At 32.3% G+C, this 11,843-nt stretch overlaps 1 protein-coding gene across 5 annotated transcripts in view; it reads right to left on the bottom strand.

Annotated features, from left to right (window-relative positions):
- Positions 1–433: 433 nt before the first annotated feature.
- The window catches only part of LOC128178688 (sodium/potassium/calcium exchanger 2-like), a 68,691-nt gene continuing 57,281 nt past the window's right edge, over positions 434–11,843 (bottom strand). For all 5 annotated transcript variants that reach the window (XM_052845972.1, XM_052845971.1, XM_052845974.1 and 2 more), the window contains 2 exons: positions 3,329–3,465; positions 434–2,833 (listed from right to left, as the gene is read on the bottom strand). In XM_052845972.1, the coding sequence (XP_052701932.1) occupies positions 2,587–2,833; positions 3,329–3,465 (384 nt within the window). In that variant the 3' untranslated portion in view covers positions 434–2,586. The remainder of the gene's footprint in view (positions 2,834–3,328; positions 3,466–11,843) is intronic.

Here is an 11,843-nt window from a genome sequence, read left to right as displayed (position 1 = left end):
TAATTTACATATTTTTCCCAAATATTTGGGTGTTCCAGCATTTTGGTGTTTGATATAAAGTCATTGAATTCTAAGTTCTACTACACACGCACACGGTACACACACCAATTTGTAGGTTGGTTCGGCAACTTAAATTACCAAATGAGTTTTGTAAAAATATAGGTGCATGTCAATTTCTTTCCTTCTCATTGAATTTAATTTGTCAAAAATTTTCTAGTAGAAACGAATGGGCCAAAATATAATTACTGTATATATATATAACTATGATTTACGGGAAAAATCCAACTAAAGTGAGTAATTTTCTTGCATTGTTTGAATGCTTAATAATAATAATCACCCCCCCCCCCCCAAAAAAAAAAAAATATATATATACATATACATATATATATATATATATATATATATATATATATATATATATATATATATATATTAAAATGAAAAGAATTTTAAGTTCGTGTTTAGACCTGCAATTTAGTAGTAACTAATGGGTAAAAAAAACCAACCAAGTGCATATCTCCCCTTCTCCCCAATGATTGTAATATGGGTCAAGTTTAAAAATTGAAAAAGAATGATGTCAAATATATGTTATATTTCATCCATATATGATACAAGTCATCATTGTAAGGAACATTTTCATGATAATTGACCCCGAGATCCAAATAGGTCAAGGTAAAAAAGTTGGGTTTGGTTCACTTTTTTGCTAGCTCATCAAACTACGTTTTAAGTTTAAAGTCTCTCTGTGAAAGAATTATGAAGTTAACGTCTGGAAAAAAAAATAGATTTTTTTTCTTAATTTGATATCGAGTTGGGAAAAGGGTCAAGGTAAAACAATCAACAATACTATGTCTCATGGTATTTTGGTTCTTTGTTTACAGTTTGAAGTCCTTCTAAGTATATTTAAATAACGACGAGAATGTGTTTTTTCTAATTTGACCTTGAAATTTTTTTAGGCCTAGGTCAAAAATTTTGGTAGGTTCCATCTGATTACTGACTATCTATCTGTGATACAAGTTTAAAGTCTGTATGTTTAAGGAATCTCGTGTTATGAGTCATACAATACTTTTTAGAAAATGAATTACCTTGACACATAAGATTGGTCAAGGTAAAAAATTATGGTTCTGTGTACTCTTACTCAATACCATCTATGTATGTTATAAGTCTGAAGTCTTAATGTCAAAGGGTATTTAAGTTACGACCCAGACAAAATTAATTTTTTCTTAATTTGGCCTTGAGTAAAAACTAGGTCAAGGTCAAATATTAAAAATAGTACACCTAAGTGTATTATTATTGTTCTTTGTTTAAAGTTTGAAGTCCTTCTGTCAAAGTATATTCAGGAGATGAGCAATGCAGTTTTTTTCTAATTTGACCTTGAAATAAAAATTTTAGGTGAAGGTAAAAAATTTGGTAGGGTTCAGCTAGGTTATATACCATCTATATATGATACAAGTTAAAAGTCTGTATGTTGAAGGAGTCTTGTGTTATGTTCCGGAGAATTTTTTTTAATACAACACTTGACCTTGAAGAACAAAATTGGTTAAGGTCAAAAGTTTTGGTGGTGTGCACTCCTTCTCAATACCATCTACCCATGTTCTAACTTTGAAGTCTTAATGTCAAAGGGTATTTAAGTTACGGCCTGGAAAACATTTTGATGAAGAAGAATAAGAAGAATAAGAAAATCGACAAAAACAATATGTCTCCCCTTTGAAAGGGTAGATATAATTTTAAATAAAAATGTTTAAAGAATAAGAATTCTCTAATTCCTATCACCTGGATATATGTTCTACAAATCATTGGTTAATACAGTGATTTTTCAATAATGACATTTCAAAAATAATATCAAACAACACTGCTTCACAATAAATAAATAAATGAAATAAAAATAAATTGTGGTATTTTTCCCTCTGGTTTAAAAATAAAATAAAAAATAAAATGCTTTTAATACTAAAGACTATGTGATTTGACTAGGATTTGTGTTTGCATGGGGTTCCTAAATCAAGAAAACACAAGTCTTCACAATATCAAATAATCACTACACAGATATCTAATGCGCATCATACGCTTTCCCCTGTATTATGCTCAGTCCTTCTGTTGTTTTTTTTGCCACAAACGTTCTCTTTCCTATGCATATACAATGCACATGATCCGTGACGTTGGCAATAGTTTATAACATAAATGATAACTATTATATCACAAATGTTTCTTACAAAGTTAGCACAAATCACAATATAGTTATTGCAACACGATCATTATGTGTAATACTTCAAGAAAATACTCATGAAACGTTTGTCAAGCTCACAGCACTAAATTAATTAAGACCACTCACTAAACTGAAGAGAAAATAGATTACACAGAGATACCTTATACATTGAGCGACAAAACCAGGGCATCAATTTCATTCCATTTCATATAAAAACATAAATCATGATTTTTACATTTTTCTTTGCATCCAATTATTGTTATTTTTCAGTTTTGGCCTTTAAAAATATTTATGTCCACAGATCCAAAAGTAAGAAATGTGAATAAACATACATCTTAAACAGATTTCTTTTTTGAGAGAAAGAAAACTATGAAAGATGTTCGAATTCAAACTTCCACAGGGCAAATGATAATTTTCAGTGCCAGCAAGACACTTAAGACTTCAAACACCAAATACAGGAACAGCATAATGAGGCCCAACAGCTTGTTCATTCGCCATTTATTGACCGCAATGGTAATGATGACCGCCATCAACATTATGAACAGTAAGAAAATGGAGCACACCATCCCAGCACTGTCTACACTGATCGGCTCCTGAAAGACGGCCCAATACAGCAACCACGGGATAGGAAGGCTGAAATAAAAGTCACCTTATGTTAGTACTAGGTGCATGGCAACTTATTTTAAATTTCAAAAAGAATTCATAAATACATATCAATGATTTTTTTTATATGGATACTTCTGTGCAAAATTCATAACAATAAGATTTTTAAAAACAGTATTACGGTACATAAATTCATTCATTTCATAAATTTGATCAAATATCTCCACCGGTTTTTGATAATGTTTTGAAATATTTTAATTACTGTTGTCTTATCTATTAATATAATCACAAACGCATTATTTCTGGTCTATACTCAATCACATTTTATTGATTTTTATATAACAAAAAACTTAATAACTTAAGCATTTCTTCAAATTCCTTTATCAATTACTGCAAAATACTGGAGCCTTGAAAGCTTCTCAAATAAATATCAATATGACGTATGATGTTAGTTTATTTGATGGAAGACACAAACAAATAAAATTTGAGAAAGCAATGCATGTATCTTGTAGAAAACAAAGTTACCCAACAGTGATGTCAAAGATATTGCTTCCCACAGAGCTGGAAACGGCCATGTCCCCAAAGCCTTTCTTGGCAACAATCACGCTTGTAATTAGGTCAGGGATACTGGTTCCAGCTGCCAAAATGGTCAGTCCCATGATCTGTCAGATATAATTTATCAGCACAGGTACATGATATTGATATATCATTAATAAGATGCAAATTAATACCTTAATCTACACAAGTCCCCTTGTTCTTGCATGTCTCTTTCAATGTTGATCCCCATAAAAGTATATTTACATTCATAACATTTTGTCGCGGAAGCTAACTAAATAACATGTTAATATGGCTGTTCAATATATGTTTCATATCCCTGACTATTGGCGCAAATGATGGCTTTATAGCGGCAATACACAATATTTCATACAAATAGACATCAGTATGAAAATATAAATATAAGCATTGAATGCTTATTTTTGGATGTCGTCGGTCATATGACACACCAAGCGGTGCAGACAAATTATCATACCGCGTTAACGAGCGGTTTTCAATTCGTCTGCACCGCTTGGTGTGTCATAGGACCGACGACATCCAAAAACAAGAAGCCCAATGGGCCACATCGCTCACCTGAGGATCGATGGCTTTATATGGGCATTCAAAGGATAATGTGCCATGTGGCCCCTCTGTAGATTAACCAAAAATGAATATCCGAATTTTACACTTATTTTTGCATATACTTAATCTTTGACATATTTACCTTTATGGAATACCATTTTTACCGAAAATAAGATCATATGCAATATAAATAACTAAATTTTCAGTTGGTGTTCACGGTTAACTTCCAGTTCCCTTTATTTCAGCCCCACCCCCCCCCCCACCCCCCCCCCATTACTTTATAAAACGTTTAAAATACATGAGAGCATAAAGGTACATTTTCTCCCTCTACTTCTTACTAGTGATTGTATTTTATTTTTAAAAATCCTATAATTGAAAGAAGGAAAGTATACCTCAATGAACCAGAATGAATGCGCTCAATTCCTCAAATTAAAAACATTGAAAAATTTAATTGGCCTTCTCCATTATAAACGATTGTCGTTTACAAGGCATGAATTCATTTCGTATGCCGTTTTATATCCTTACTCACTTTATTGAAGAATAAACTTAAATGAAAAATGTTGTCACATATGTTAAAGAGCTATAATTCAAATTTATGTATTGGCAGGCATGTCGCTGTATTGTACCAATATTTTCATCTTTATCAAAAAAAACAACAAAACAAATGTCCACAAACAAAGATGATTTTCTTTTGCACTTTTTTTTGTAAAGAACACCGATAATGCGTTTATCCTCATAATAATAATGTGTCAGGACTATAGAAACTGTTTAAAAGACGTCGTTTTCATTTACATGTGTTAAAAAAACTATCAAAAATTTGTGTAGATTTTATGCATTTCATCGTTGAAGAAGGGGCACCAGAAAGTAGTTACAGTATATCTTTTAGCAAGACATTTCTATTTATCAACCAAAATTTCAGCGTCAATTGTAGAATTATAAGCAAGATACATAGCTTGGTTTGAGTCATGTTTTTGGTTCACATTAGTTTATCACATTCACCTTAAGATTTTTAAACTTGGTATTTCCTAATCAACATAGCTGCATTTAAAACATAAACTAACTAAAGCATGACCTCAGCTTTGTGTACAAACATACAGTAGCATTGTGCGCAAAGCTCATCATCTTCCTTATAACTCGAAGCTTGACTCTCAGGTTAGTAAATAAAAATTTGTAAACAATTAAAACAGGAGAAAAATGCACTAAAACAAAGAAAAAATTTATTTTCATCATATATATACTACAATATTTCTAGCAGCGAGAATAATCTCCGTTTAAATTGAAATTGCCGAGCATCTTAATAAAACATGTTGCATTAATCAACCATTACGAAGAGATCGTACCAATTTACATGTACCAACATAATGAATAGTATTCTATAATATGTTGTTAGTGCATCAGATTTTGCTCATGTACATGTAAACAATCAGCCGTCTGATTTACCGGTCTACACGTAAAAATTTTAAATACTAAAATAAAGACGATGTTTCCTCTCAAATTAAAATAAAAAGAAATTAAACATGCTTAGCGAAAATCAAAACAAGCTAAAACCACCGTCACAAATGAAAATGTCAACGCATTGAAATACTTAACCTCAATTTACTTCACATAAACGGCACAAATATATTTTGGATGTTTCAAATATTCCCTTATCACGTAAACTGTTACACAACAACCAAATTAAATTCATCTCCATTCAACTTCAAGATGGCTGCTTCTAACATAGACTGGTCCTCTAAACTGGTTTTCGATAGATGAAATATCGAGCCCAAAGTTAAACTGATTGACCTCGATTCTCTCTGTCTTATTAATATTTTCGTAAATTATTCAAATTTGAATTAGCCCTTAATTTTTGCAATTTATATTTTCCTTCCCATAAGGATGATTTAAGCTAAATTACGTTGAGTTTGACTCAGTAGTACATGAGAAGATTTTTTAAAGTGCTTGGTCCGATTTTTTTGTTATTACAGTATCAGAATGTTTTCTATACAAACCATTTATATTAGAAAGTTATGGACTTTCTCCTATTTACACAAGCAGAATCAGTCTCCTTTCAAAGTTAGAAACATTCAAAGTAAATAAAAATAAACCAAAGTGCATCACGGGAATGTGTAGAAAGGGTTTCGTCCCCCGAAGAATTGGGGTTATTCAAACCGCGTGCTATGCATCAATTGTAAAGAAAGCAAACTTCAAAAATATTAGCGAACAAAACGTACACATGTTTATTTGTAATTTGTCTAATCATTTTAACCTTTATAAAAGGGATGTCAAAGTCGTAATACAACCATACCCGTCTCGTCGTCAGGGTTGAACTTTAACATGAGGCGAAATAACGCAGTACCCTTTAATGTCGTTTGTTTTGTTAGCAAATTTTGTACGTATTTTTCTTCATTGAAATTTGATTTAATTGACTGAAAAAAACCTGCAATGTCTATTATTATACATAGCATAACCATCGTTTAAATTGATATAAAATCGAATCAAGCAGCTATTAAAAATGCACCCACCCTTTTCTAGTTTCGAGGTTTTCTCCGAATTGAATAAAGATCGGTCTTTCATTTCTGCAATTTATATTCGCCTTCCCATAAGGATGATATGTGCCAAATTTGGTTGAAATTGGCCAAGCCGATTTAGAGAAGTTCAAAATGTAAAAAAGTTTACTGACGGACAAAATGTGATCAGAATAGCTCACTTTAGCTTTCAGCTCAGGTGAGCTAATAAGCATTCAATGCTTAAATAAATTACTGGGTCATGAAAACTTCAATAACTGAATAAAGTAGTTTGGTATTTATAGACTTACAGGGGCATGGTCACAATTTTGGTCAAATTTTATTTTTCAGCTTTTATTATTCAAATTGCTTTTGGAATGCATTTCTTATGATCAAATGAAATTTGGGTGCCAGTCGATGAGTTTTAAGCAAGATACAGGGCTCACAATTTTTCGTCATGTAAACAAGGCTCGTGCCCTGTTTTTGTTTACAGAGGTTCCATATACCAGTAAAAAATCTTTTTCAAGCTGATTTGTCTATGTTCTTATTCATTTTAAGCATAAATAAACAGTTCCTAACGATTAACACATTTGTTGGAGGTCTAAAACTGGAATTTTCACTTCAAAATTCAAAATGTAAACAAACGCTTTGTTTACATAGCGAAGAATTGTAAGCTCTGTAACTTGCTTAGAACTCAACAAATGACACTCAAATTTTAGTTGCCTTTTAAAAATGCCTCATTGAAGCATTGTAAACATTAAAATCGGGAAAAAAATGACCAAAATCGTGACCATGCCCCTTTAAGTCATATTCCATAACTTCAATCCTTTGCGTGGAAAGAATCTTTAAAACAATCTTAATGTATTGATGTGTAAATATTCCACATAGTGCATACTTTGGAAATATGATTTATGACTTAACCAGTGATTTATGGAAAACAGTCTTGCAATTATGGAGTATACCTGCAACTGCTGATGCAAATGATAAATGTTTAATTACAGGAACTGTGAAGAACTATTTAAATTCTGAATAATGATTATATATATTTGTCCAATGATTACAATACGGCCTACGCGGTTTGCATATTCATCGCAAGTCCTCGTGGTATGAAATTAATCACGGTTAAGCACAGGTAACGCAGGTAAAACCGCACATCCTCGTGGTACAGCTTCTCACCTTGTCCACACCGTCGCAGTACTGTGAAACCAGTCTTAGGTGAAAACTGTTCTTGTTTTTGACGCGAGTTACCTTCCCCAATTTCTTCTCATATGGGAAATATGATTGAGGGAATTAATGAATATTCATTCATATTCCTTTATTTTATAAATGGAGTTGATTGTTAGGGTCTTTCGTTTTCAAATGAAGACCCTATTGTTTTCGTTAGGTTTCTTTTTCTCTATTTTACACTGTTATTATTAAGGTCTTCCGTCTTCAGCGGAAGATCCTTCTATTATTCTATTTATTGTTATTATGGTCTTCCGTCTTCAGCGGAAGACCCTACTATTATTCCATTGTTTCTGGCCCCTAAAAACCCTTAATTACGTAACGCATGAAGTTTTTTTTATAATCTATAGTTTAACAAATGTGAGATGAACATCTTTGCTTCTATAATTTATTACAAAATATTTCTCAGCAAAATGTTATGTAACGAAGACTTTAGAGCTCGTTTGCCCTAAATTGGAGGGGCCAGTCCCTTTTTCTTCATATCAAGTGAAAGGTCTTGTGATATTAAACATATTTTGTTCGACAAGTGTTTAGGAGTTTGCTACCGTTCTTGAGCTATCTGGGAAAGAGCATTTTAGGGGCCGACCCCTTATCTCCTTTTTGGGGCCACATAAAAAAATTTTGATGATTGAATATTATTTAGAACATCATTCTAAGCATCTTTTATTCTTAATTGATTTTCAAAATATTTGTCCTTTTCGAGATATAAGTGATCAAAGTTTTGGACTTCTGGCCCCTAAAAACCCCTAATTACGTAACGCATGGGACAATTTTTATAATCTATAGTTAAATCAATATGAGATAAACATTTTGGGTTCTATAACACAAAATATTTCTCGGTAAAGTACTATGGATAAAAGACTTAAGATCCCTCTCAGCCCCTTATTTGAGGGACCAGCCCTTTTTTTTTATATCAATCGAACGATCTTGTAAATATAAACCTAATTCGCATTACTGTGGAATCATAAATTTTCGTGGGGGCGAGTTTTCGTGGATTGCTTAAATTTTACAGGTTCGTGGGGACGTAATTTCGTGTATTCTCTTAAACCTACAGAAGAAATATGACTTTATTACCTTGATTTATTTATTCGTGGAGGATGTTAATTCGTGGATGAGAGGTACCCACGAATTCCACGAAAATTGAGCCACAACGAAATCTAATGATTCCACAGTACATGTTTTAACAAAATATTTTTGAGAAAAGAGATCAACAAAGAAAACCTAAAAAAAATCAAGACTTTTTAAAATCTCAATCTATATGTTCAGGCGAGCTTTTACGCCTTTTGAGCCAGACAAAAATGAATGCCAAATGGCACATCTACAATCTCTTGTCTATAATCCCTGAAAGTTTAAACTTGATATCTTTTATGGCTTAGGAGGAGTTTCCAGGACAAGCTGACCATTTAAAAATCGCTTAAACGTCAAAAACTCAAAAATGGAAGGGACATCATCAAAATAAAAAAATATTTATTTAGTTTAAATAAGCATCTATCAGATCTGAAAGATTCATGAAAACCAATGAGTCATCTTAGAGAAATCGCCTGCAGTAAAATGCGTAAGAAAAAAACACAAGAATAATAATAGGGAAAAAGAAATAAGGTCTTCCGTTGGAAACGGAAGACCTTAATAACTAGACACGATCTAGTTGCGTGCAACGAGGAAGTCTTCCATCTGATTTTAGAATTTGAGATTTTTATGTTCGATCTTGATTTTGCTCTTTAACAGCTAAACATGATTTAGAATAGAAGAACAGGGTCTACATTTTAAGGGCCAGACACTATTTTGTTTCAGTTGTAAGAGCTTTGGTTGAAAACTTTTAGATTCCTCGTGGTCTCTTATTTTAGGGGCCAGCCCCTTTTACGTAATTATGTAACACATGATATAATCATTACATTGCTTGGATACATAACTGTAAGATAAACATATTGGCTTCTATGACCTTTCACAAAATATCCCTCAGTAAAGGGCTACAGATGAAAGATTTTAGAGTCCTTTTGTCCCCTAATTTGAGGGACCAGCCCCTTTTTCTTGATATCAAAAAAGGTCATATGAATCTCAACACATTTTTTTAACAAGTGTTTGGAAATTCATTACCGTTCGTTGAGATATATGGGAAAGAATGTTTCAGTGGCCGATCCCTTATCTCCTCATAGGGGCCGTTTAACGAAATTTTGAAGATTGCATATTATTTTGTACATCATTTTGAGCATCTTTTTTTCTACACTGCATTTCAAAATATTTTTCCTTTCTGAGATATCGGTGATCAAAATTTTGGACTTTTGGTCCCTAAAAACCCCTAATTACGTAACACATGATAAAATCATTACATTGCTTAGACATATAATTGTAAGATAAACATATTTGCTTCTATAACCTTTCACAAAATATCCCTCAGTAATGGGATACAGATGAAAGACTTTAGAGCCCTTTAGTCCCCTTATTTGAGGGACCAGCCCCTTTTTCTTGATATCAAATGAAAAGTCTTGCACATGTAAATATAAACTTTTTTTACATTACATGTTTTAACAAAATATTTTTCAGAAAAGAGATAAAGAAAACCATGAAAATTTACGACTTTTGTAAGAGACTAGGCGCGCTTTAACTCCTTTTGACCATGACAAATATGAATGCCAAATAGCACACCTACAATCTCTTGTCTACAATCCCTTAAAGTTTGAACTCAATATCTATTACCGTTTAGGAGGAGATCCCTGGACAAGCCGACCCTCTAAAAATCGCTAAAACGTCATTATCTCAAGAATGGAAATGACGTCATCAACATTAAATAATGTATTTTAAGTTCGGATTAATATCTATTAGATCTGAAAATTTCATGAAAATCGGCTGAGCCATTTCCGAGAAATCGCCTGCACAAGTTTTGTAAAAAAAATAATAATAATAGGGAACTAGAGGAAAGCTCGTTGCAAAGCAACGAGTTGGTCTTCCGTTAATGTCAAGAGTAAAGCTTAATGTTCCTGAAAGAAGCAGAGTTCTTAAACTAATAACAAGAGCAACTTAAACAAAAAGATAAAAAATCGAATAATTCTTGGTACGATTTAACAAAATCCAAATGGTTTTAAGTACAAATTACCAAAAACCTTTACGATTTCAATAACGACTTAACAAAAAATACCCGAATGTGTCACAGTACGACATAACAAAAATCGAGTTATTTTTGGTACGAGTTTATTTAACTTTGAACATAACACTATTTTCTTAACCAAGAATGCGGAATCAAAATTTCCGGAAAAATCAATTTTAAAACCCCAATATCTCTGTAATGCATCGTCCGATTTTAAAACAGATTTCAGCGTAAGATTAAGCTTAAAAAGTTCTTTGTTTTTGTTTAATAATTTATATCAAATTATTGCTCAGGAAATAGTTATTATAAAAAGACTTAGTAGCCTTCCTGGCCCCTAATTTCAGGAGTCCGTCCTTTTTCTTGATATCAAATAAAGGTCTTGAAAATATAAACATATTTTGTTCAACAAATGTTCACGAGTTGTTAACCGTTTTTTGAGATATCTGACAACTGGGGTTTTTGGGCCGACCCTTAAACTCCTTAACGGGGCCACCAACAACAAAATTTTAGGTATGATATTGTTGAGAACATTATTTTGAGCAACTTTTGTTCTACATTGCTTCTCAAAATATTTTTCCTTTTTCAGCTATTAATGATCAAAAGTTTTAAATTTCTGGCCCCTTGAAACCCTTTATTACGTAAAATAAGACTTAGGTATGGTACTGTATAGATAAACAGCTTTACAATGGACATTATTGCTTCTATAATTGATAACAAATTATTGTTCAATAAAGAGTTATTGTAAGAAAACTTTAGAGACCTCTTGGCCCCTAATTTGAGGGGCCATGGTTTTTTTTATATCAAATGAAAACCCGTAAAATTTGAAACAACTTTTGCATAACATGTTTTAACAAATTATTTCTACATGTATGTCAAAAGATATTACAGAAAATTTCGTGAAAAAATTTGGTGCTATTTTTCAGGTTCAGGCGAGCTTTCATGCCTTTAGCAATTTTCATAATTGGAAGTATGGGGGTACATCTACAGACATTCAATGAAAGGTCTTGCAAATATAAACATATTTTGTTCAACAAGTGTTCATGAATTGAGAGCCGTTCTAAACATATCCGAACAACTGTGTTTTAGGGGTCGATCCTTCAACTCCTTACCAGGGCCACCAACAAAAGATTTT

The sequence above is a fragment of the Crassostrea angulata genome, chromosome 3 (assembly GCF_025612915.1).
Source record: "Crassostrea angulata isolate pt1a10 chromosome 3, ASM2561291v2, whole genome shotgun sequence".
Taxonomy (NCBI): Eukaryota; Metazoa; Mollusca; class Bivalvia; order Ostreida; family Ostreidae; genus Magallana; species Magallana angulata.
This window is presented reverse-complemented; position numbering and strand designations above follow the sequence as displayed.